Source organism: Atheta coriaria, unplaced genomic scaffold (genome assembly GCF_025399875.1).
Source record: "Atheta coriaria isolate IRGN ID8LTWV9N9 unplaced genomic scaffold, Caltech_Dcor_3.1 hic_scaffold_6_pilon, whole genome shotgun sequence".
Classification (NCBI taxonomy): Eukaryota; Metazoa; Arthropoda; class Insecta; order Coleoptera; family Staphylinidae; genus Dalotia; species Dalotia coriaria.
The window spans coordinates 5469862-5497408 of record NW_027045448.1 but is presented as its reverse complement, the minus strand read 5'-3'; the positions used below and the strand labels follow the sequence as shown (position 1 = coordinate 5497408).

Here is a 27547-nt window from a genome sequence, read left to right as displayed (position 1 = left end):
AGTACATTTTAATCAGTGATTATTATTATAATCATGAATAAGGCTCCAGTGATACAGGACTTTCTAGCTGACAACAATGTTTGTGGCCAAACTATTCTTCAACTGGTTTCAAGAGGAAATGCTATCATTGCAGAGATATTGCGATTGAAACATTACATTCCAAATGTGTTTAGGTAGGAAAAACTAATTCTATAATGCAATGACAATGGTTTATCTTGTGTTTGTTTCTGTTTCAGATTAAATAAGCAAGACAGTCAGAAATATGGAGATATAATTCAAGATTTTAGTTATTTAAAGGCTGCAGAGGCTCATGATACCAAAATTGAATCTAATGATGTATAGATTCAAGTATAACTAATAGTTAGCATAATATTCTGAAAAGTTTTTTTTCTGCTTTAGGTATTGAGAGATTTGGATGAAGAGTTCAAATGCAATCACATCGAGATTATAAAAAGGTTTTATTTGGCATTTGAAAGCATTCATACTTATATTACTGATTTGAATCATTACATTGATGAGTTAGAAGATGGATATTATATTCATCAGTCCCTTGAAAATGTTTTTACTGATATGGAGGGTAAACAATTATTGGTAACTTGATTTTCTTTTATAATAATAATGTAAACATGTATATACTCATTGTTTTGCATTGTTTAGTGTGAAGCACTGTATTTATATGGTGCAATGCTGCTGATGGTAGATGCGCACATTGAAGGAATTATTCGTGAGCGGTTACTTGTTTCCTATTATCGTTATACACCTCAAAGACGAGATACGGCAAGTTGCATTGATGAAGTTTGCAAATTATTAAGAGAAACCGGCTTATCTGCAACCAAAAAGCCAAACAATTACCCAGAAGACTATTTCAGACGTATTCCAATAAAAGAGTTCTACATCGATTTGGTAATAGGTAAACTACGTTCAGATGATATTTACAATCAATTGACGGTTTACCCACTCGCAAGACACAGAAGTACTGCATTGACATCACAAGCTGCTATGTTATGTATTTGTTTATTCTTCTCACCTCATACACTGCATTCCCAAACTGCCATAATGCGCGAAATTGTTGACAAATACTTCCCAGACAATTGGGTGATAGCTTTATATATGGGCTTTACGATTAATCTAGTTGAATCTTGGGAGTATTTTAAAGCTGCAAAGTTAGCGCTCAATAACACGTTGGAGGCGGTTAACATAAAAAATTACGCGAATGCAAATGGCAAAGCGGTTCAAAAACATCTCACAACAACAACGCGCCTACTCAAAGAAGGCACCCTCACAAAGGACAATTTATTGCAAAACATTCACAATACTATTAATGCATTGAGAGACTGTAATGTCGTAATTCGCTGGTTGATGTTGCATACAATTGCGCGAAAAGTCGATAGGTCTAAGAAAGCCAAACAATTACGCGAATTGGTTATTGTCGAATCCAAGTACAATGCAGTCGAAGTGTTTAAATTGCTGTTAAATACGGCGCAATTGGAACTAATTGTCAAAGATATATTCAAAACGCTGCTGCAAGATAAACAGAATAACTGGGAGGTGATGAGGAGTGAAAGTTTCTCGAGTTTAATGGAGATATCCGAAGTGTTCAGCGGGACGAAACCATTGACACGCGTGCAGAAAAACGAAAATCTTGAAGTATGGTTTAAGGAGATATCGAAACAAGTTGAAAGACTTCAACAAGATGACGACACTTCTTCGATGAAGATTGTACAATTAATACAAGCACTGGAGGAAGTTCAAGAGTTTCACGAGTTGAACTCGCAGCTGCAAATTATTCAATATTTAAAGGAAATCCGTAAGAATTTGGACCGTATGCTCCGGAATATGAAAGTGAACGAAGACGTGTTGATAACAATGCAAATAATTGGAGATCTAAGTTATGCTTGGGAATTAATTGACACTTACACACCGATTATGCAAACCGGCATCAAAGCTGAGCCTACTTTAGTTATTAAGTTACGTGCGGTTTTCTTAAAATTAGCATCTGCATTAGAAATTCCTTTATTGAGGATTAATCAAGCCCACAGTGAAGATTTAATATCAGTATCGCAATACTATTCAAATGAGTTGGAGATTTACATACGCATGGTTTTACAAATCATGCCGAAAATGATGTTTGAAAAAATGGCGCGTATCATTCAAATGCAAACGACTGTTTTAAAAGAACTACCGACACGTCTCGAGAAAGATAAAGTTAAAGAATATGCACAGTTGAATGAACGTTTTGAGTTCGCACATCTTACACATTCGATTTCTGTCTTTAGTCAAGGCATGCGCATGATGAAAAGCACTCTCGTTGGTGTTGTTTGTCTGGATCCCAAGAAACTACTCGAGGATGGCATTCGTAAAGAGTTAGTTCAACATATTGCGCATTCATTGCACGTGGAGATTGTATTCACTGGACGGAACAAAAACGAGGAACTCGACCAGAAGCTGAAGCGCATCGGGCTGATCATGGACGGGTATAAGCGCTCATTTGAGTACATTCAAGACTACGTGAACGTGAACGGCCTGAAGATATGGCAAGAAGAAATCACCCGGATCATAAACTACAATGTGGAGCAAGAGTGCAATGGGTTTTTGCGTAACAAGGTGCACGATTGGGAAAGCGCGTTCCAAAGTCGTTACGTGCCCATTCCGCACTATGCGCCGACAGATAGCATTAGTGAGAACTTTGTCGGCCGACTGGCGAGGGAAATTCTACGGATCACGGACCCAAAGTGCGTTTACTTGCCAAACGAAAATGAAAACTATTAATAATTTATGCAATTACAGGAGCACGCTCTACATTGAGCAGACGTCGACGTGGTACGACATGAAAACGCAGAAAATTATCGCTAATAAGCAAACTATTGCAATGATTATGTATGCGATTGAAGTTACCGGCCTGGTCGGGCTTGATCGCTTATTTTCATTTATGATTGTTTCCAATTTAAACAAAATACTTGGTAAGGGTAACTGAAAGTTTGCGCCATCTTGTTAGCTCTTAACTGATGATGTTTTTAGATATTTTTGATAACAAAATAACAAAAAATGCTTCTTGGACAACAACATCAGCAACTATTCAGAAGGAAATGAAATCCTTAGATGAGAGTAGCATTAATCCACAAAAAGTGTATCAAAACGCTATAGCCAAAGCAAGCAAATTGTACAACGGTATGCTGGACCATTTATTGAACATTGGTCAACTGCAGATTTTGCGCAACATAATTGCGTTCAACCTAAACAGCACTTGCAAATTCGACGCGAAGAACTTGGAGTCGTCACTCAGTTCACTAAATAAGTAATTTACGAACATTCACATTCGTTTTAAATGTTATTCTTTGTTCACTTTAAAGTCTTTAAACTATTATTACAACATTGTGTTCTATTATGTTCTATTAGGGCATTAATATTGGACTTTACGAATGACAATTGCACAAGCAGACCGTCGGAAGAGTTGATGGAGAAACTTTCTCAATATTTCGATTACGCCGGAATGAATAATCCGTTTAACAAGATTTACGTCAACGCCAAAGCCGACGGGGCTTGCGCATTCAATTTGTTCGTATTTACGCTCATGCACCTGCAAAAAATGTTCTTATATCAGACGCCAGGTGCGCCCAGCAATTAACAGTCTATTAATTACGCATGACAATGTTTATAATACTGAAATTCTAGGTTTGACAGCTAAGAAGAATAACGAAATGGATGGTGCTGTATTTTGCACTGGCTTACACACGTTTATCAAACAACTCAACTTTGACTTGGGCAAGATTTACATCGAATTTATGTGCAAATATGCCGTACATTTGAGCAAATACGCAATGTCGTAAGTGTTAAGTTATGTGTATCAAGCGATGCATGATACATCAAGCTCTTAAAATTAACGTTGATTGCATTTTATGGCTCATATTTTATTTTTCAAGCATTAAAAATGACATTCCATTGGAAGCAACCCTCGCTCTCAAGTTACTGGATGCTACGACTTCGTTCTCGGAGGAGTCACGCGCGCATTTTCAGAAATGCATTCCCAAAGAAATTATTCATCTGCTACAAACTATTACGGAAAAGTAGACTAAGTATGGATGCAGATACTTTATTGATTTAATCCAAAGTATATAGATTGTGTTACTCTATGAATTTGATTATATATTTTTATCCTCGCAGTCATTTTTGATTATTTAGGTTCAATTGTTTTTACTTCTTGCCGACAACTTGGTCGACCCACGTGCCCAATTTAGCTTCGTCTTGGAGTCCTACAAGTCGCTCGTCTACCTTGCCATTTCGGAAAACAACGAGCTCCGGAATAGACCCAACCTAAAGTGATTGTAATACGATCAGAGTTCGCTCGTGAGTATATGTCGGCGGTTTACCTCGTATTTTGCGGCAACCTCGGCCATATTGTCAATGTCAACTTGGGCTACTGAGATTTTGCCCTTGTGTTTTGCTACGACATTATCTAAACGCGGTTCCATTGCTTTGCATGGTTTACACCAACTAAACAATTAATAATGGATAAGTATAACAATGTAAAACGGACCACAACTTTGTTTAACATGAACATTTACTTACTTTGCACAAAAATCTACAATCACCGGGCTGGTGCTGTTCTCGATTTTCTCTGAAAAGTCTTTCTCGTCCAAAACCTTGTACGAAGCGTTACGCTTGAATTGCCCTGAAAGGCGCCGAAGTATTTTGCAGGTATTCATGATTTTGAAGTGATTTTAAAATGATACTCAGGAGAAACAGTAAAATGTGTTTAGACTAAAATTTGAAGCCTTTCACAAAACACCAAACGTTTCTCTCATTAAAAAAACAAACTAAATTATTGATTTCACAGCATACTCCTATTCAATATGAGACCTTTTGTGTCCAAACGTAACAAAGTTTTTTAATTATAACTTAATTTTGCCTGGAAATCAAGAAATTACTTCAAAACGCAAGTTTGTTTTGTATCGTTGAGCGCCACGAGTTTACCTTTCACCTTACTCGCACCCAACCCAAAGCCAAAGAACAAATCGACTTGGTGCGTCTGTCTAGTCGCGCATTTCCTTTCGAGTCAGTCGCTTAAGAACTCTTCAGCGCGCACGGTACCACCAGTTATTTGCTTCTTGTTAATAACATTGCATCGGCGGCGCGCGCTCAGCAAACACATAAACATTAAGAGGCGCATTCCTCACACTTTATTCATCGCATGTTAATTTTTATCGCGTATTAAAATTCCTAGAGTGTTCGCGGTGGATTTCCGATTTTTTCGAATTAATTCGTTTTTGTATGCAGGAGCGCATTCACAAAGTTTACAAAGTAGAAAGCCGCCATTCGAACGCCGCTAGGGTGTCGGACTGTGTCACAGTTTTGTGGTGACATGTGTGTTGATTCTTTTTAATGAACGGATAAGGCACGCAAAGAGATTTTCTTCAAAATGGTGAGTGAATTTATATAAACTTTAATTTAAATTCTATACAAACACCGAGGAAAAGTACTTGTCTAAAGTTTCTGACTGAATTCTCTTCAGAGGCATTCGTTTGTTAATGCCATTGGAAAGTTTTGCGTATAATACGCATTTATTGCTTGTGTTTAATCTATTGAAACAAAACAAAAATCGATGAGTTATACAGATCTTTAGTTAATGAACTCTATGTTAGCTGTATGAATACTGAAAGCAGAAGGTGTGTGATCGCGCTTTGCGATAAATTAGCAGAGAGAAAATGTTTTCTGTTTATGCTTCTCATTATCAGTTTCTACAATCGGAGGAAGAATAAAAATTATTAAAAATGAAAAATTGATTATAAATGATTTGCATATGCCACAAGACATAATAAAGAAAAGAATAGTTTTACTTTCATTGCATTTAATTTAAACTTTTAAGTAATCGCATGTAAAGTTACTTTAAATACTTAAGTAGTTATTATTATGTTGATTAGTATTGTTTGCTCAAGCGTTCGGCCAATTTTTACATTTTGAATGCGGAAAGTAAAAGCGGGCGCGCAAAATTTGCTACTAGCGAAGAAAATATTTACAAAGGCGGTGTCTAATTTATTGTTTGTCGTGGCCGATGAAAGTTAAAATTATGGTGCAATGCCATATGCCGCGGCTGTCGGATTCGCGTTAATGCAATTTTGTTGTTTTCACATTTTTTGGAATGTCATGAAATTTTGGGAGCCGCTTTCATGGATCGAAATTTTTGCAATTTTAAACCAATCAATTTTCTAATCCACTTGAACTATTCAATTCAATCATTTGTTTTCGCTTTCTTTAAAATATTGAATGAGAAATTTTTAGAATTAAATCTCGGATATCTTCTTCAAATACTTGCATTTGATATTCATTGTTTTTAATAAATCAATTTCTTTCAATGGGCAAGCAATGATTTGATTCTTATCAACGATAATAATCATTTTAATAATAAACATCATCATGCCACGCCAATGAGTATATTAAATAGTAATTAATAAAAATGCAGAATAAACTAATAATGAACTATTAAGTAGAGTGGCTGATATCTTAGTAATTTCCCAAGTTAAACACCAAAATTAAAGTTTAAAGAGCCCTTAAATAAGTTTTATGCTTTATTATAAACTTTGGTTATGACACATACAAAAATTTATATTTTGTATAAGAAACGTGTGCTCATATTTCAGGAAATGTTCTCGCACAACTAAATAACATTCATAATAGTTTAACCACTTTCAATAATATGACAAAATGTTAAAACGATGACATGCTCTAATAACAACACCTCAAGTTTTGATTCTAAACTTTAAACTCCCAATGTTGTATATTTACACCGCCGTCAAGCGTTAAAGTGTAAAAACGTAAAAAGTAAGTAAGATGTAAGAGATTATGTCCTGAATCCTCGTGCTCTAGGCTAGCGAGGCGTTCGTTACAGACGGTTAAGCACCGAGTTGGTTCTTCGGGTGTTTATCGCGTGTCTGCGAAAAGTGTACAATGCATGTAAGCATAGATGTAAACCAATGTACTCGTACGTACGTACGCCTATGGTTTACAACCGGCAGTCTGCACCTAGTCTACGCGTCGATTTGCTGAAGTTACATAACGCGTTCGCGTTAACCTGTTGCATTGGGAACAACGCACGGCTAATAATTAACGTTTGCAATGTTCACTCTTATATGTACTTCAATGTAGGATTGTAGGTATGTCTGCAGACATACTGAAGAGGATGTTCTTGTTACGTACGTTGTAACTGTATATGTAAAACTGTTAAATGGTTTATGTTCACTTTTACTTTACTTGAGAGTCACTGGTGTTACTTTGGTTTACTTAATTTTGTATGAAATTTGTATGGAAATTGCGTTAGGTTTCATGAGTGTGATTCCTTTTTATGTTATATCCGGAATTGTATTAGTTTAAAAGCAGAATTTTATATTCTGCTAAGTTTTATCTACTTGCGTAGGGGTCAGGGCGGTTTTAAGGTAGTTCTAATCGGATTTAAGGATAGTTGAATAAATTATTTGAAAGATTTACTCTTCAATTTTAAAATAACGATATTAAAACTATAAAAAGTGTGTCAATTCGTGACATATAAGCAAATTTCCTTTGAAAAATCTTTAAAAGTACTGATAAGCTCTGTATCTCAATTTTTTTTATTCTAAAATGTAGTTCTTTATTAAAATTTACGTAAGTTTTGATAGTACATATTTATTAAGTAATCGAAGATTTGACAAACAGGTATTGACTTAACTAATGCAAAAATTAATTATCTCATATACCAGTTTACTTCGCAAACTCGCAAAGTAAAATCAAAGATTTCGATTCGTTGACTCTGTGACACACATTTTTTAATTTCAATTTTCTAAAACTTTTACTCTTAAGTAAAGTACCTACTCAAGTTTTTAGTATCCATAAAATTGTTTAATCCATGCGTATAATGTTCACTTCTAAACAATTAACATATTTCATCATAAAGGACTAAAAACAACTAAAATATGTTGAAAGTCTAATTTTTTCAATCAGATAAATATACCCACTCACCCACAAACATTGCTTGCAAATAGACAAAAAGCATCAAATAAGAAGGACGTTTCCCAGCTTCACATCAGCATGATTTCCATACAATGTTCCAGCACTCGTGTTTCTGTTCATATCTAACTTAAAGAGGGACTTGATGCATCGCAATCTTAAGATTTGTTCAGTGCGTACGCGTTTTCAAAGGAATTCTAATTAATACCTACTCGTGCAATTTGTTCTGAAGGTAATGCTAAGTCAGTTTCTATTCGGAGTGTGATCTTGGAGCTTGGGAGCAGATGATTAAACGCGTTAATTGTCTAGATAATTTAATCATTAATTGGATATTTTACAAACAAAGAAAACCGAAATGTTTAATTTTGTATTAATTGTGGGTAATTACGAGAATTGTTTCCTTTCTAAAAATATTGGTATTTTTAAGTGCATTTACGTGGAATTTTGCACTTAAAAATTGAGTACTAAAAATAAAGTAATTATTTGTTAATTAGTGTCAAAAATCCAAAAAGATAAATATTATTTTTAGATTTAGTCTTGACCGAATTCTAGAAAGTCGATATTTGATGCCTGCGGCAACTATTAAAGACATAATTTCAATCAAAAGCGTACCTTTCAACTAGCTCTGATTTATTGATCGAAAGAAATAACGTAAGAATAAAAAAGTGTTAAGATCGTTTACTACACGAACCGGCACGATTAGATAATGATATAAATATGTGTAATTTAGAGGTATTAATGTTGTGGTTACAAAATAAGAACATTCTTTTGGTTCATAATTTTTTTGAGATATAATTGATGGTATTTACACTAATGTCTTTTCAATGCAGAGAAAAATAAGAAATAATAGTAACTTATTGACATTTGTGTAAATATAGGCTATTATTAGTTATACCAAAGATTCCCGGTTAATTAATAATTACAAACTTTGTAAATTTAACCAAATTTATATTTGAGTAGCATTATTAAAAAGCATGTATTATTTTTTGCAAATATCTACTCAAACACAATGTTTGACTGATTTTGCTAAACATATAATTATTGTTGGTACGATACACGAATGAAACAACCACACCTAAGAATAATATCTGTAATTGTTTGAATTTTGAGTTTCGCTAGGCGCGTGTCACACAAAAATGTTATTGCCAAACAACAAACAAGTCGACATTTAGAGCACGCGCTGATATTTTACGAGTGATTACAAAACAACCTGTTGCTCTTAATAAACCATCAAGTCCACAATCAAGTCCACTGCTCGACTTCACCTTTTTTGATCATTTATGTGAATTTAAATTCTTGAAACATCACACATAATTATCAAAAGTATTCATTACATTGTTTAAATGGATTAAGTACATATTATATTTTCCATAAACTATTACTACATATAAATACAAATTAAATTGTAGTTTAATCCTAATCAAGTGAAGTGTCAAATACTTGACTAGTTCAATTTATTATTCTATTATTTTGCTATCAAATCAAAATAGTTTCAAAATTGAAGTACCACTACTTAAATTCTAACTACTCAAAATATAAATTGAAATTTTTTGCTTGTTCGATTTATGTAATTTATAATAAACAGCTTTATAAAAAATCAAACATTCTCAAGAGAATATTTTTAAATAATTAATTAAATATATAACACTTTATATAACTCTGTAATATGTCGTGTTGTTTTTTGTTTTGTTTTCATTTTGTGTACAATTTAATTGTTTAATTTGCACTTTTTGAACAACAATAAATGGGAACGTTAAAGTTTCTGCTTTGGTGATTCGAACGATTTGCCACGCTTCTATTCTTCAATTATTCGAATGCTTTCGTTTTAGTTTAGTTTATTGTTAAAGTTCCCACCGTTTGTGATGTCAAATAATCGATAAAATTACACTTTCATTCCGACCTTAGAAGTACACTCAAAGAACAAAACACACGCAAATTTTATCACAATATCTCCTTGCGATCAATCAATAACAATGCCTGAAATTAATTAATTAAGTCGCATTAAGATCTTATCATGTTATAATCCGTTTATGAGTATGTCGATAAATCATATCACTAGAGTAATAAGAATAACATTTAGAGATGCAGACTGATTTCTAGAATATGCGATAATTCAATATTAAACGATTAATCATCTCAAAGCAATACTTGATTGGGAATTAATTGTGAAAACAAACTTAAAGTGCAGTGCTTGCATATGAGAGTGGATGCTGGTGCAGATTATATGCCCAGTTGCTATTAGTTCTGCTCGCCAAACACGTCGTTATGATTTAGTGAAAGTTGCGGCACGTAGAGTTCACTCCGCAGATGCAATCACGAAAAAATAGACATTACCAAGAAAAATCTACAATAATAGTAAAAATTCCCATAAATAACGAAACACAGCCAGCGATTTAATCTCTAATCATGCGTAATTAATCTTTAGATTTTGCTTGGAAATCACGCTTGCTGCGTTTTGTTTCTTTTTTTAGCTATGGATTAATTGATATTAATGTTTACGTTGCGGTAGAAAAACAAGGAAGTTGTGTAGAAGTTGGCTTATGTTTGGTTTACTTATGGAATCTTCAAGCAGGATTTGTGCTCATAAGGAAGTTTTAGTTTTTTGTAGTTGAAGTTTATTTTATTTTTCTTCTAATGTTTCTTAAAACGGAGAGATAGCGACATCTATTAAAGAAAAATCAAGACAAATAGATGACTGCCTTATGACATTTGCTATTTTTAGGTTAAATACGTTTTAGCTATTTTAAAATATATTTTTAAACGCTTATAAAGCAAAAACAAACGTAACGACAAATTAACTTCATAATTATTATTTAGATATGTAAAATCATCTTTTACATACATAAAATACAGTTAATTTCATTATTTTCTCAATATTCATGATCGGTACTTAAATATAATTTACCAATTAATTTATTATTCATCCATTTCCGTTTTTGTAAAGATCAACTCCCAACATACCAAGCCATTAAATACTCGCTTCAAAAACCTTGACATATGAAAACACGAAACATCGCAAATTAATTGCGTGTTAGTACAAATTTAAAACTGCATCATGTTTTCTTCACTCGTGCGTTTACTCTGCTTCTTCATCTTTGGTAGATACCAACTTGATAGACAACTCGAGACGTGTTGGCGGCTAATTAGATAATAGCCATTAATTACGTTAAATTAAATCCTTACACGGACTTCATTAAATACTTATTAGCTCAAGAATATAAAAAAAATAGATACGTACCAATAAGTAGATCTCTAACATTGTGAAATAGTGCGTTAATGTAAATGCGTTTAGATTAAAACCGGATTCTTCTCATTATTTTCATGGACAGAATTATTAAAGAAATCATCCTTAACTATAAATTATGTGAGGCAGTGAGAGTATTTGACGAACCATGACCTTTCAATCATATTCAATCATTAGTTCAATAAAAACTAAAAATAGTATTTTTGTGTGTTCAGTTGGTTGAAACTTGTTTTGTTGCGGATGTTTCGAGGATGTTGAATATACCTAAGTACGTCAGGTTGTAGAAATGCCACAAAGAATGAATTACATTGTAGGAATCACTAAAGATGCCTGAGTTACTCGGGTTTACTTTCTTTTGACGTATTCTTTCTAATTAAATTCTCATGATTGTGTAAGCACTGAATGAAGAGTGCATCGCAGGCAGTTCATTACATATAATTTAAATTTTGAGGTATATTAGTAGAAGAAAGAAGGACATAAAAAGGAAAAAATGTAAATATGATGATGATGAATGCACTTATCTAATTAATATACGTACTGGTACATACATTAAACACAGAAAAATACGTTTCTGGTTTGTTTATTTTAATGTTGCACGAATGTAAAACTTCAAAGGAAAAGTAAATAAGTTAAAATTAAGTTAATATACGTTAAAATGCTTTACCAGAACAGATTTACGATGATTTTCTAGTTAGTTAGTTAGTTATTTAGTTAGTTAGCGTTGTTTCTTCACTATTGAAGATTTTCAACTAACGAAGTGACGATTGTTTCATGGTGAGAATCGAAATCGGAAAAAAAATGAAAGCGCGCTTCTCAACTTCTCAGAATATATCTCTTAACGCAGATTTATCGATGCATATTTATTCAAAACTTATTGTATTGCAAATAACAAGATATTTTGCTGCGTGTGACAACGCAACACACCGGAACCAAATATTTAACATTTAATATTTGAATGTGCGAATGTGAGAATGAATCATTGCCACTTGATTGTCAGGTATTTCGGATTTCGGATGGTTATGACATTCATTGCTGGCAGGCTCCTCAATGGGACATGAATATGATAATCAGGTTTCAAATCGAAACGGAAAGTTTCGATTTCGATTATGTAAACGTGCGCGAACACGTGCGTAATAGGTATTCATTTAAATGGGAATAAATTAGCGCAGTGCTCACACGAAAGTAATCGGTTAATTAATTATTTTATTAATTATTAACGAGTAACAAAAAATAACACTTGCTAGGCTTTACATTGATTGAGATTATTGTGTTACTTATTAAGAACTGTTTTAGAATGTTTAATTAATGAGTAAAGTGCACATGCGTACTGTCACGTAGCTAAAACTGTTCTAGTTTTACCCAAATTCAGTTTACTAACTAATCCAAAGAATAAATTTGAGTTATTTGTAGTAATTTGTAAATACATTAAATACACACAGGTTGATTTACGGAATGCATTGCGCTAATGTGTGTTATTTTTATTAGTCATCGGAATTCGAACGAAAGTTTTAAAATCCATACCTATTGTCACAATACTTACAAGCGTATAAATCATACATCGAAAACGTGTAATAAACTTGCACAACGCGTGAGCTTACAAGTGATTACCAAATCTTTAAGTACTTATATCACGCATGTGACAAGCGAAATAAATTTATGCACAGCCAATAAAACGATATTTTTTGTGCATTAATGAATACAGTGTACACACAGTTTAGAATTTTACTTACTTCCTTACACGCGTGTTTCGTACTACATTCTGACCGATTGAGAAATCATACACTTGCAATTAGACTGGTGTTAAAACACAAATTGCTTGTAATTAACATAATTATAAACAAATGTGTTAATAGTTAAATATTTTAGCCTACACATAATAAAAATGAAAGAATTTAAATATTTGTTCGTTGAGAAGTAATTAAATCCCCATAAATGTTTTTAATTTATTTAAAAAAGTCGTACCAAATTAATTTTTAATTTTTGCAGTGTAATTCAGTTCAGTTATTGCAATAAAACAAGTGTATTTTTTTTCTAAATCAGCTGCCAAACGTTAAAGTACATAATATTGTCGATAATATTGATCAATTTCAAATAAAATTAATTTTAGTTGTTTTTTTAATATCTTTGCATTATTATTTATTTCGCTATTCAGGACAATTTTTATTATGAATTTCTAATCTTTGCACCACTAGATGTCACTAGTGATGTCGCTTTCTAGTGATTTTATGTTTTTATCTTAACTTTAGATAAGGTTAGGTCAGATAATCGATTCAATGAATATGTATTTATATTCATTAAATAAATCAAAATCCCGATGGCAGCGGAGACAGAGGCGCGGACCGTGTTCGCCTATGCACACAGAGAAAGTAGTGAAAATAACTTTCACTAATAAAAGAGGCGACGGCCGCAACTAAAGGTACTTCTGCGCTGTAGGGTAAGCAAACACCGACGACGCACGCGATCCAAAACTCCTCAGAACATTACACCGGACCGGAGCTTACGTCATTGCAGCTCTTCGCATTCCTCGAGCATCAAATCCACATAAATCTTTACCACGCGACCTAGTATCGTATTTTCTTGTTAAGTAACCGATGATTATCTGAAATTTATTGATTAATTTTTATGCTTTGAAGGCGTGATTATAACTTTGTACAATTTTCACTTAGAAATTGAATAATTAGGTTAATTTGCATCTTGGAAATGTGCAAACTTAATGTGAGCAATAATTTTTTCGCTTGACAAATTTCAAATGTTCAAATTGCACATTTTGCTTTCTTGACAAAGATTAATATCCGGATAAAAGGAATAAATCTCGGTTAATATGAGTGATAAGCATCTTGAGAGTCATTACCATGCAATAAAATGAAGCAACCGAGCGCGTAAACGACCCAAAACTCGCTGGCATTCAACGCCAGGTAAAGATATAAATAAATTCGTGAGACCAACCTGTTCACCGACAAAAACATGAATCATGAATTGAGTTAGTGAGTTAGCGCTAAGCGAAACTAAAAATGTGTGTGTACAAAATTGTATGAACAAAAATGTGGTCGCGTTGGGACAAAAAAGAATTAATCTATAGTGGTTTCATATTGTTGCTGTACGCACGTTTACAAAAAGTGCAGGCGTCCTTGGTCCACTGTCTTGCTTTTACTTTCATTAAATTCTTGTTGTTCGTCGCGTTGGCTTTAATACGCTTTTCATTTCGCTGCTGGCATTAACGCGTTATTATCACGTTCGTGCCATCAGCGTGCAAATGACATTGTGACGGTCGTACACTCGGCAAGAACCAGATGGAATCTTATATGCTATTGACTCAAATATTAAATATTTTGATATTTAATTATTAATTATATTTGTCATTGAAATAGTTCTTTGAAGCGTTTCATAACAAAGTATTATTATTTTTAATCCAATAGTAACGCAGTATGTCGATATGTTTGTTTGTTTTCATTTCACATCTAAACCACGGAACCGATATTGATAAATTTTGGTATGCTGATAAATTCGACTTTGCAGAATGACATAGACTATTTTTTATCACAAAATACAAGTAAACGTAAATAAAATAGAAGATAGAAGTTTGTTTGGGGAATAGAAGTACAAATGGAACGTAGATGGCTTTAAGATGCACTTATTTGCATTAAAACTCCTGAATACACTTTAAATATAATTGATTTGAGCAATATTAATCTCTCCTGGCGAATTCAATCATCAAATCAATAAAAATAAAAAATATATTTTGTACACTCTTAAAATTTGTACAGTAGGTATTACAATATGATTCAAGTCTAAAGTCTGACCAACATAAGTGAACAAATATTTTATCGCAACAAATGATTAATTTTTATTTATCTGTTTAGGTATTTACCTAATTATTTCACAATTCTTAGTCTATCCAAAATGACGAAATCTGGATGTGTATTAAAAACTGTACCTACTTAAAAAATCATCAGCGATAAATAAAGTGAATGGAAGATTATACCTTTTGTATGTAGAACGATCATCATCAAATTTACAAGTGCATAGAAGCACGTAATCGTTTAATGGCAATACCACTGCAAAACGATTGATGGTTATCGCACGATTTTTTCATTTTGAAGTTGTACTTTTGCACGTTAGCGAGCGTGATTTGAGCAAAAAATGTGTAACCTGTCATTTGGCTTGTTCATAACTATGATTACATCGTGAATTCCATTACTAAATTACTTGCTACGAGTGAGAATCGTTTTGAGATGTAAATATTGAATTCATGCAGGATCTACTTAAATGTCGAACAAATGACGTCGTTCCTTGCAAGCAAGTTCATGTGTGATTTACCTTGAGTTAAATATCAATTGCTTTTTTGTAGGTAGCTGAATATTGAATGTTGTATACTTGTACATATTTCGATAAAGATGTAATCATTTTTTAATGATTAATTTTTGTAAAAGTTTGTGTAAACAACTGAATTTGTTGTAGATTATTATATTTACAACACTTGACAATATTGATGGGATGATTGTGTATTTCCTGCCATTATTGGTTTTTGATCATTTCTGCTCAATTGACGAGTTTTTAATGATAAAAATATGTAAAGAAGTGGAATTATTTTAACTACATTTTATTGATTGTCGGTCAAAGTAGAATAAACCAGTAATTTGTAGGTTACTTTTTAAATGGATAAATTACTTTAAGTCAATTGTTCAAAATGGGATTATGTTGTTCATCTGCTTTTAAAAAAAACGGCGGTTAGTGTGTTCGATCTATAAAAATGAATTTATTATTTTAAGTTGCCACTCAAATTCAAGCAAAATAAAAACACGAACAGAATTGGTATTCTGTTATTGCCAAAATAATAAAACTCAATAAATTGTATGAGCCTGAATAGTTTTATTAACATTTCGAAGAATTTGTTAGCGTATTGAATTTGATTCCGGCGCGACGTGAGCCTGAATAGTCGTCCACTTTCTCTTCACATGTTTACATCCAGGAGCCGCGACTGAGGCCTTATCGATATTGGTCGACGAAGAAGTTGCGAAACGACGTCTAAGGTGCGCATTCCAAACGTGAAACAAATCGCACAGCAATAAATGTGCGCGTACGCGGAATAAACTCATGAATAGTTCGAGAGTACGCTTGCACTCGATCTCATCAGCCAGCCATTCGATGCGATTTATCGTGATGTGTTCGTAACAGAAACACAGTTTCAGATACACATGAAGTGTATCCAAGATGCAATTTATTCTTTAATTAGGCTACAACAGTGAGGCGGTGCGAGTTATATAACTTTTTAATCCAACGTATACTGAATGCACATGCGTAGTTAAATGGATACGAAAATTTAACGGTATAACCAAACATGTAAAAACATTTTATAAATCTTTAGGTGTTACACCAAATAAGTAGTTTCCTCAAGTCATAAAACAATTATTTACTGTTAGTATACAGTTACTGTATTGAACATCACATCCGGTTTGCCGGAAGTAAAAAAAAAGCAATTATTTAAGTTAAGTTGTGATTTCACTTTATTCTTTGTATGCTTTTATTATATGTTACAGCGTTTATTTGTAATTGTTTCGATAACAAAGTGTAAAAACTCGCACCGAAAGCAATAAATAAATTGTAATAAAGATTCCTTCATGTAATTCTACACTGATGATTTCACCTTGATTTCGTAACAGTTTATTACACGCATAATTTTATACAAACGTCATGAACTCAACAAATTAAATTTAAATTTGACGATTGAAGAAAGTAAAAGCTTAAATCCGCAAAGAAGAAGTGTGGATGTTTCTCATCAATTCAGAACTTATTCAACGATGAGAAGGTCAATTAACTTTCCAGTTTAATTTTAATTAATATTTTATACTGTGGTTATAATTAATCCTGAGTGGGTTTACAAAAAATAATTGCTCATCTAATTAAACAACATCCAAACATTAAAAATTTTGTTCTCGCCAAAAATTATTTTTTAGTTTTACTTAATAAATGGAAAGTATGCGCTTTACAGATTAATTAAACTCCTACTTCTTAATTATGCAGCAATTACAATTAGTAATTTAAAAATTGTGTACGTTTTTGAAAGCAGTTTGTAGACAATTTGCAATGAAAATAAATTACGAGTAGTTGAATGTTCTACGCGAATGAGATAATGCATTAAGATTAAGATAAGTAGACTTGATTTTTCATTTGTTTTAGTTTGCGTGGTTTTGCGAGCTGTACCTACTTTCTAGGGCAGGTGCTGTGTTTTGTTTCACAGTCTCAGTTGCACAGTTGCACAATGTGAAAATGTAAATTTTTTGCTCCGATTTGTTTCGCAACGACGACAGAAATTGAAGCAAAACGAATCCAGTTTGTGTAAATTAGTGCAATATTGCAAATTGTTACAAGTTTACTGTATTTGTATGCAGATCAGCAAATTTATGTCAAGTACTTGCGGAATGCAAAACAAAGAAAAACTGAAACTAGTAACATAACAAACTGACAACAATTTATTTCATACGCTATATTAATTGATATTAATAAACAGAAATGCTATGAATGAAAATTCCTATTAATTAATCACACTTGAATAAAGATATTTGTTTGTCAAGAACATTCCTGCAATAGTTATGTTATATATGGTGTTTAATTAAATCATTTGCAATATTCAGGAAGTAATAAAGTAATAACTTACAAAATTTCAAATGTGTAAATAAAACAATTGATAATTTGTAAATATGAATGAATTTTACTTGCAATTAATTTATTCTTATAGTAGAAAAGCAAAATCATATTTATTCCTTTTCTGTATGTTTCCTTCCTTATTATGTCGAAATAGGATATTTTTTATCGCAAAATTTAACTTAAAACAAGTGAAATATAAGATTAAACTTTGCATTTCATGAAATCAGAGTTATAATAATACAATTTTAAAAGAAATGGCGCTGTGATATACAAAACAATTTAAGAAACTTTTGCGAATACAATTTATCAGTAAAAAGATTACGGTGACACCCTAGACTCTGCGCAATCAAGCATCTACTGCTTATTATTACACAATAATATAATATTGTTGTTATTGATAAGTTGCAATATCTAATAACAAGGACATCCATTTTTACCAAAGTTTCAACAGAACGAACAAGATGAATAATTTATGTTCTCTTACATTGTATAAAAAATGTAGAACTACATGTGGTTACTCAGAAGCAAAGACAATAGAAATTTTTCATTGTCTTTTCCAGCAACGCAAGCACGGCATGAATTGTGATTATGTGAACCACCTTCGTTTTTTTATATTCCACCACTTGCACATAATACTACACCGTACACTTAATAAGCTTTCCACCATTTTATTATTAGATAACTACCACAACTACACATTTAATTAATTAACTACAATGCAGTTGTAAGTGGCATTGATTTGTAAACGTATATTTTCTATTGTTTCAGGGGACGCAACATCGATGGCTATGGCTGTTACTGTTTATGTTTATAAAAATACTAGAAACATCATCAAAGGAATTAAGAGTGGTATGTTATTACACAAATTGGTCAGTGTATAGGCCGGGAACAGCAAAGTTCAGCCCGCAGAATATAAATCCATACCTGTGTACACATCTTGTTTACGCCTTCGGTGGTTTCACGAAGGAGAACACTTTGAAACCATTCGATAAATATCAAGATATCGAAAAAGGTAACTATGACTCACAGCCACAGACTGATTAATTAACTCTTGCATTATGTGCATTGCAATTGTAGATTAATTAGTCTGCTAACACTATAAATTCAATTTGCGTGCAATTTATTCAAATTGACATGATTTCAATAGGTGTCGCCTGGTTAAAACAAAACTTTCTTGTCATACCTACACGTGCGCAATATGCAATTTGCATTGTATGCACCAGAACAACTTTCATTATTATACTCTGCTTACATCTTGTGCAATTTTATTCACATGGAGGAAAATCTTATAAAGATATAAAGCTTAATTGACTCAACAAACTACTTCATACGCGTTTATTATATAATTATCAGACAAATTAACCTAGAATGTGTCCTATTGATCAAGTTATTTGCTACAAATGAAGACATTGTTATACATTTTTATAGGAAACATGTTTTATTGCTTTCCATAGGTGGATATGCGAAATTTACCGGTTTGAAGACCTATAACAAGAATCTAAAAACAATGTTGGCCATTGGTGGATGGAATGAAGGTTCATCTAGATTTTCTCCCATGGTGGCAAGCGCTGAGAGACGAAAAGAATTAGTAAAAAATGTCGTCAAGTTTTTGCGACAGAATCACTTTGATGGTCTAGATCTAGATTGGGAATATCCAAGTTTCCGTGATGGAGGTAAACCTAGAGATCGAGATAACTACGCACAATTAGTTCAGGAATTACGTGAAGAGTTTGAAAGAGAATCACAGAAAACCGGACGACCAAGACTGTTACTTACCATGGCGGTACCAGCTGGTATAGAGTACATTAACAAAGGATATGATGTACCAAAACTCATGAAGTAAGCAAATAACTAACTATTTAATATTAATATATGGTATTTATATAGCGTTGCATTGTGATTTGAGAATGTACATTGCCTGCTTCTGGTTGTGATTAAATATGCAGTTTTTTAATTTGCATATTTAAATATCACACCTCTATTATTACCTGCCTAGGCATAACAATCGCATTGCATAATTTCTAATTTCTACAAATTATTTATTCAAGATACTTGGATTGGATGAATATTCTTAGCTACGACTATCATTCCGCGTTTGAACCTTCTGTGAATCATCATGCACCACTCTACCCGTTGGAAGAAGACAATGAGTATAACTACGACACCGAATTGAATATCGTAAGTATTGGACTGAATGCAGAACGAATCAAGGTGCGCTTGAGGCGTGAGTTCATGGTCATATCGTGGTTGCAATTTCCTCTTTAGCACCTTCAATAAATGCCTGCCATAAACGCCAGCGTAGGTGGGATACCACTCGAATTGGTATCCACGATGAGTTTGTTTGTGCATTGTTGATTCTATATAGGGATTCATCATTTTTTACATGGCGCTTTGTGTGTGGGTTTGCAGGAGCATACGATTCAGCATTATTTGAAGGCTGGTGCCATAAGCGATAAACTTGTTCTTGGTATTCCGACTTATGGTCGCTCCTACACGCTGTTCAATCCTGATGCCAATGACATCGGAGCGCCTGCTGATGGGCCGGGAGAAATGGGAGATGCTACCAGGGAGAATGGTTATTTGGCTTATTATGAAGTATGTTTAATATTTATTTTTATTTCTAGAAGAGATTTTGTTTAATTTGTGTATTGTATAGATTTGTGAAGCTGTAAATTCTGGTGAGTGGACGGTGGTTCAACCTAATGACGAAGCAATGGGTCCTTACGCATACAAAGAAAACCAATGGGTTGGTTATGATGACGAAGCAATCGCAAGGAAAAAGTCACAATATGTTGCTGATAAAGATTTGGGTGGTATTATGTTTTGGTCCATTGATAACGACGACTTTAGAGGAACCTGTCACAATAAATCTTACCCAATTATTGAAGCTGCTAAGGAAGCTTTAGTTGAAGCTCTTGGGTATAAATTCAATCTTCAATATTTTTGAATAAAAATTTTGAGTAATTATTTTATTTACAGGCTTGGTAATGAGAATGCCATTCAAAAATCAAACAAAAACGCAAAACCACGTACCAGCAGATACCGCACCAAAACAACTGAAGAACCATCCACAGAACGTACAAGAAACAGTGGTGGTCGTCAAGGTGCCGAACCTACTTCCTCCCGAAAACGTCCACAAGGCCGCGTTGAAGAAACAAGCAATACCGGTAGCAGTACATCAAGTCGCAGACGTCGTCCAAGTTCTAGAAAATCAAACAAATCATCAACCACTGAATCTAATGAACCAGTACGAGGAAGTGGTAGTAGTTTAGTGGTAACCACACCAAGTTACAAAACACCAGAACCACCAACAACACCAGATCCAGGCGGTGGTATGTTATTTATTTATGTTTTAATGTTTTTGTGCATATTAAATGAATTTTTCAGATTTTAAGTGTGAAGATGAAGGTTTCTACCCGCACCCACGCGATTGTAAGAAATATTTCTGGTGTCTCAGTGGACCCTCCGAATTGGGTATTATAGCTCATCAGTTCACTTGCCCGTCGGGTTTGTATTTCAATAAAGCAGCATCTTCTTGTGACTACACTCAAAATGTGCTGTGTAATAAAAAAACAAAAACCACCACGACCACAACCACCGAGGCCACGGCTACAAAGTCCGGTATAACTACTAAAACGTCGACAACCACAGAAGAAATTACAAGAAGACCTGACTCTTTGTCGATATTCTCAACGCGTCGACCACCGCCGAAAATAACTGCCGCAACCAGCAGAACCACTTTTGTCTCTACCACTAAGGCCACTACACCTGAGTATGAGGTACGTGTTTTGTTCGTGCCTACATTTTAATATAATATAATATAATTTAATTTCTGTGTAGGAGGAATATGAAGAATATGAAGATGAGGACCGTAAAGATGGCAACGATACAGAATCGGATTCCGAGGATCCACAAGTGATTAAAGAGTTGTTGGAGTTGATCAAGAAAGCTGGTGGTATCGAAGAACTGGAGAAACAGTTAAACCTGAAAGATGATGCTAATGAACCAACTCAACCGGGATCCACTACACCTTCACCTATTAAACAAATTTTGTATCAAAAAGTCTTAGCTAAAACCAAATTGAGCAATCCCACAAATCGTCAGAATTCTATAAATTACAACTCAATTAATAGAAACCGCAATAGTCGTGGTCCGCAGTATGAAGGTTTAACCAATGAAGACAAAACTGAGAAATCTTTAGCAAGACCTAAATATTCAACTATTTCCCGTGCGAGAACAACAAGCAACGAAGATACACCAGAGGATGATAAGGAGGAGGTGGTTAAAACAAAAGAAGAAGTTGCTCCGGTTTACGAAAAACCTAAATATATCTCATTAAGACGTAATAGGGTCTCTACAGCTGCTCCAGTAGATGATGTAGATGAAGATAATGAGGAACCTGTTAAGTTACCTGAAGTTTCTACAACATCCAAGTCGCCATATGTTACTTTAAAGAGGTCTAGACCAACTACAACTACTGCAAGAAACGAGGAGGAACCTTTGGATAGGTAATTATTGTAATAATTTATTGAGGAACACGATTGAAATCCTTTTTAATGTTGTTATAGGGTGGTACTGGGAGAAGAGGAAGTGGATACTGCATCACCAAACTATGTTGTTCTAAATCGTCAAAGATCAACCACCACCAAAGCTACAACTTCAAGGTATGTCTTTCTAAAGGTTGAATGTTGGAATTAGTTGTTTATTTGTTTTGTTTCTGTCCAGATATAAGGAGATTAGACGTAGTACAACGGCAGCTCCACCGGTAACTGAGCAAGAAGAAAAAGAAGAGGACATAACAACTAGTTTTGCATCACCAACAGCAGACACTAATTCAAAAATTACTAACACGCTTCTAACATTCATTAGCGATGAGCCATTAAGTCACACATTAAGCTTTGAAACAACAATACCATCCATCACAGAATCACCCAAAAACGAAATTCTTGAACCGCAATTGTTGGAACCGCGCCCATTCTCAATCAGCACAAACGCCAAATTGGTACCATCAACTACCACAACAACGTCAACAACAACTACAACGAAACTTGTACCAACATCATCTTCTTCAACCACATCAACAACATCACGCGTGGAGACGGAAGCCCCTAAGGTGAGTTCTAAGTCACTAAGCAATGTACAGACACAAACAAGAGGTAGGATTAGGGGTACGGCACGTTTCACGCTTAAAACTGATGCACAAAAATCGCCCGACCAGCAACAAGAACAACAACAGCACATCGACCACACTGAACGCCATTACAGACCCGAGTCGTCCGCTATCAGCGACTTGTCATCACTCACCGCAGCCGATTTCGGTTTCAATGTAAATAATCCTAACCATCATGGCAGACGGTCACGCCCGCGCACTTCCACTAGCACTGTAGTCACACAAGCACCCACTAGCACTGATACTTTACCACCATTATCAACAACTACAACTACAACAACAACACAAGAAACTTTTAAAACGGGTTCACGTACTTTAACTCTAGCACGAGAATATTTGAAAAATTCACAGTTTGGTAGCAGTAGACGCCGTCCGACGACGTCGACTACGACGGTTAGTGATGAGGGTGTAAATGTTAGAATTAAGTCCGTCACCGAAGAGCCCAAAGTGACCAAAGTACAGCGCACGCATGTACGACGATTGAGACCTGTTAGTGTCTCCACTCAAACTTCTACAGAGCCTTCGGAAGTGACTCAAGCAAGAAGATATCGAGGAAGAAGCACGACGCCATTACCCTACCGACGAAGGAATGAAATTGATGGTGGTAACACCGACGATGATGATATTAAACTATCAGAGAGTAATATTTTAGAGAATAGTGATTTGAATCGGGCCAACACGAACGCCATTAAAGATGATGCTAAGGCAGTGCCACGAAAAGTAATTAAAAGAATTAGATATCCAACCACTAGCACAAGTACTACAACCGAAAGTGCCATTGAGGAAGAAACTGAATTAGCTCCTAGCTCAAATCCTGCAAGTCGCAGCACTGAACCGAATATTATAGTCAGAACTAGGATTATTTTAAGAAAAGTGACTTCCACAACGCCATCTACAACAGCTACTGAGGAGGTAACCCCAGTTGAAGAAAAAACAACTGAAAGTAATAGAAAATTCAGAATTATTAAACGTATCAGAACAACACCATCAACAACTATTTCTGATTCTGAAGTTACAGAAAGTGCCGTTCCAATAAAAACTAGACTGATTCCAGTTTCGGGTAATAAATATAATTTGAATACAATTTCAAGTACTACTGAAACTTTAGAAGTTCCATCTAGTACGACTACCACTACTACTACTACCACAACTACTGTTAAACCTATAGAAGTTGAAAGTACAGAAAATGATGTAACTGTTGAACCGATTGAAGAACAAACTGACAAACCTACTGATGAAGATGATAATAATGATGATACCACAGAAGTTGCTACTGATGAACCTGTAAGTTCAAGTACTGCTTCAACTTTGGCGTACACCAACAAAATCTACAAGTCAGCTGAAGATAGACCTAAGCTGGACTTGAAATCCAGAGGATTTACAACGCCCCACCCTGAATTAACTTCAAAATCAGCAAACAGGTTTGAAAGTAGTTCTAAAAAATCATTCAAATTGCGTCCGACTAAAAATGGTCCCACCGAAGAGCCCCGAAAAGAAGAACTTGATGATGTGGGTCATGGAACAGTTAAACCGTTCAGAAAGTTGGAAAAGCCTACGATTTTGAGATCCCGTCCACGATTTGGTGGTGTGACTAGAGATGATACCATTAGTAGTACTTTCAGAAGTGCTAGTAGGACTCCATACAAATTTACTAAAGGTACAACTGCAGCTGTGATTGATAATGATGAAGATAACGAAGATGAAAACAACGATGATGAAAGATTTGACGACAATGAAGAAAATGAAGATGAAGAAGGTGATTATGATGAAGAAGATGAAGAAGAAGCTAAAACTCCTGCTGTAAGTCGTCCAGCTCTGCCAAGGTTCAATTTAAACAGAAATCAAGCTCAATATCAAAAACCAGACACATCTACAAGATGGACTAATGTTCCATTCAATCCAAATAGTAAAACTACTAAACGTATAAAAACCACAACAAGAAATGGTTACAAGAGGTTCACAAGCACAACACCTCTTAGTACCACAGCTGATTTAGCTGACATAAACGTTGAAGCTCTAAATCAACGTAACAAACAATTGTTTACCAAGACCAGAAAAATGAATACACCATTCCAAGCGTCTACAACTGTCAGTTCGGCAAGTGTTACAACTGGTAACACCCACTCGGAATCAACAACCAATGAAGACACAGAAACTACTTCTGATTTTACCACTGACAAGTTGGATATTACCACATTTAGCAATGAAATTGAAAGTACTGATAAGTCCATTACCACTGAACATGAAGCACAATCCAAAACTACTACTGATAAACCAACAACATTCTATCACATCTTCGCTGAGACAGAACCATCTGTAACCGAAGATGACAAAACATTAAATTCTCTCGATGGTGATGTACCCAATCACTTCGAGAAGTTAATTGAAGTCAATCGAATTGTAGAAATTAAAAACGGATCAAACAACGGCACACAAGTGGATCACCTTGGTGTGATCAACAGAGTTACCAACATTGAAGTTGTAAACGGTCAAAACACTGAAGATTCCAAAGGAGAATTAAAAATTAATATCAATGGTCCTAATATTGAGACGGAATACTTGAATCCATTTGATAATAACAGGAAAGAGCGCAAGTTTGAAATCTACGGAGATAGCAAGGTTTTGAATTACACTCGTCAGAACCCAGCCATTGTGAATGCGAAAGCAGTTGAGATAATTCCTAATCAGATTCTTATCGAAAGCAAGTCAAACGTGCGAACAATCACGCCTCGGCCATTGTTTAATACTGAAGTGTCAACTATTGCTTTAGAGGGTTTATTCAAAACCGAAGCGCCTAGTTATGCGGAAATGTCCAGCGGGGAAAACAAAGATGGCGAAGAGCTGCTAGAAACACAACACACAAAATATGTAAATATTAAGATTCTGGATCAGGATTACGCGCGTGCGCAGAAGGCAATCATCGACCCTAAAGCGAAATTCGTTCCGGTGAAGATTCTCCATGATGATGCAAGCGATGTGAAAGCTCAAGTGGTTGAGGTTGCTAGAAATGATAAGGAGGTTATTAAAATTGCTCCCATTGCTGTTGCTGTACATAAAAAAGAAAAAAGCGCATAGGTGGATGGATTTGAGGTTAATTAGGTTGTAATTAAAAGTCTATACAAATTAGGATTGTTCGTGCTAGTCAAACCTAAGAGATACAATAGTTGTTAATAACTCCAAACAAAATTTGTGTACGATTTTTTATCAGATTCTATTTAGAATAGTTTTGGTTTTATTCAGCACAAAATTTCGGTTGATAGATAAAACGTATTTTTTATTTTGTTATAATAAATTGATTAGTTGATCACGTTTGTTATTTGTTTAACTTTCGAATGACATTTAGGATTAACACTAAACTCATTTGGATGAAAATGTAAAATTACCGCGATTAGAAAGTGAGACTCAATAATTTAGCAATAAACAGATGAAGATTGAAGGCAATCAATCAAAGCCATCGAGAGCGTGTCTCCAAACCGCCATCACGACCTAATTTAGCTTGCTAAACTTTTTATTCAATCAATTTCCATAACCATGTCGAAGTTGTTTCGTCGCGCACCGCTTGGAAAAGAAGCCAAGAATGTTTTTGTATGTATATATAAATATATTGAAGCGAGAAAAGTAAAAATTCTCTTCAGGTGTTTTGCATTTTAAGCAATTATGTACATGCCTGCCATACTGCTTTCTAATCACTGGCTCTCTGCCTTTGCCGGTGAAACCATGCCACCACTTTATGAAGCAATACTGCCATCAACACTTGAATTCGATAGCGCTGTGGCTTATAAATGTACATAGTGAAAATGTGTAAAAGTAGATTTGACACTGCGCAACACTCTCAGCACCGTCGTTTGTGGTTGTACTGCTCGTTCTCATATTCTGTGAATGTTTTTCAGACACCGAAACACCAACTGATGCCACTTGTTATCAAACTAACCAAGTATTTCTTGCTGTAATGCTCGTGTAGTGAGTAGTTTCTCTTTAACATCAAAATTAAACTAAACCATACTAAACCACATCATATTTTTTTAAACTTTAGTGGAAGCAGTGAAATTCTGTTTTGTACGTAATTAGTGATCTATTAGTTTACTACTTTTTTTTAAATAACAATTAGTTTGTTAGTTACATGCACTTATAGTTATAGACATAGAACTTCATTTTTATTGTATTGTATCGAGATTGTAAAATAATTGTTGTTCGGCCAGTATGTGCGAGTATTTTTTTTGCTAACAAAACTGTGTGTACATGTGTTAAATATATGTTATATTTATGTTTAAAAGAATCGTCTCTTTTCTTATTTGAATGGTCACAGATTGATGTTAATGTATGTGGACTTAATTAGCTTTCTCTTTCCTTGCACACTTGATCGCAAACTAGAGAAGTATTATCTTCAGATTGTCGTCTTAGATTGGCATGACGTCTTCTAGCAGGAATGTTGTCTGGCATGATTGCGAAGATGCTTCGTTCCGATTAAGGAGAGAAAACCCACCATGCGCACGTAGGAGTACATAATTTAATAC

General features: G+C 34.3%; 3 protein-coding genes across 5 annotated transcripts; 2 read left to right on the top strand and 1 right to left on the bottom strand.

The window, feature by feature from the left end:
• The first annotated feature begins 33 nt into the window (after positions 1 to 33).
• On the top strand, positions 34 to 4134 carry Strump (WASH complex subunit strump). The gene is made up of 9 exons (XM_065306412.1): positions 34 to 173; positions 237 to 336; positions 400 to 591; positions 658 to 2732; positions 2788 to 2960; positions 3019 to 3295; positions 3397 to 3608; positions 3673 to 3823; positions 3921 to 4134. Exons 1-9 carry the CDS (start codon positions 34 to 36, stop codon positions 4066 to 4068), a joined length of 3468 nt encoding a protein of 1155 aa, XP_065162484.1. The 3' UTR covers positions 4069 to 4134.
• Positions 4075 to 4817, bottom strand: LOC135794937 (thioredoxin, mitochondrial-like). Its single transcript, XM_065306436.1, has 3 exons — positions 4567 to 4817; positions 4368 to 4491; positions 4075 to 4311 (listed from the first exon to the last, which is right to left on the bottom strand). The coding sequence occupies exons 1-3, from the start codon at positions 4701 to 4703 to the stop codon at positions 4192 to 4194; spliced, it is 381 nt and encodes a 126-aa protein (XP_065162508.1). The 5' UTR covers positions 4704 to 4817; the 3' UTR covers positions 4075 to 4191.
• Positions 4220 to 27309, top strand: Cht6 (Chitinase 6). 3 transcript variants are annotated; one of them, XM_065306411.1, is made up of 12 exons: positions 4850 to 5419; positions 18632 to 18875; positions 19318 to 19702; positions 19912 to 20041; positions 20273 to 20458; positions 20520 to 20782; positions 20843 to 21195; positions 21251 to 21642; positions 21704 to 22371; positions 22432 to 22527; positions 22589 to 22976; positions 23385 to 27309. In XM_065306411.1, the coding sequence occupies exons 1-12, from the start codon at positions 5417 to 5419 to the stop codon at positions 26106 to 26108; spliced, it is 5832 nt and encodes a 1943-aa protein (XP_065162483.1). In that variant the 5' UTR covers positions 4850 to 5416; the 3' UTR covers positions 26109 to 27309. The 3 variants fall into 3 exon arrangements, with proteins under 3 accessions (XP_065162482.1, XP_065162483.1, XP_065162481.1); XM_065306410.1 differs by lacking the exon at positions 4850 to 5419 and adding an exon at positions 4220 to 4344 and having other exon boundaries at positions 22589 to 27309; XM_065306409.1 differs by having other exon boundaries at positions 22589 to 27309.
• The last annotated feature ends 238 nt before the right edge of the window (positions 27310 to 27547 follow it).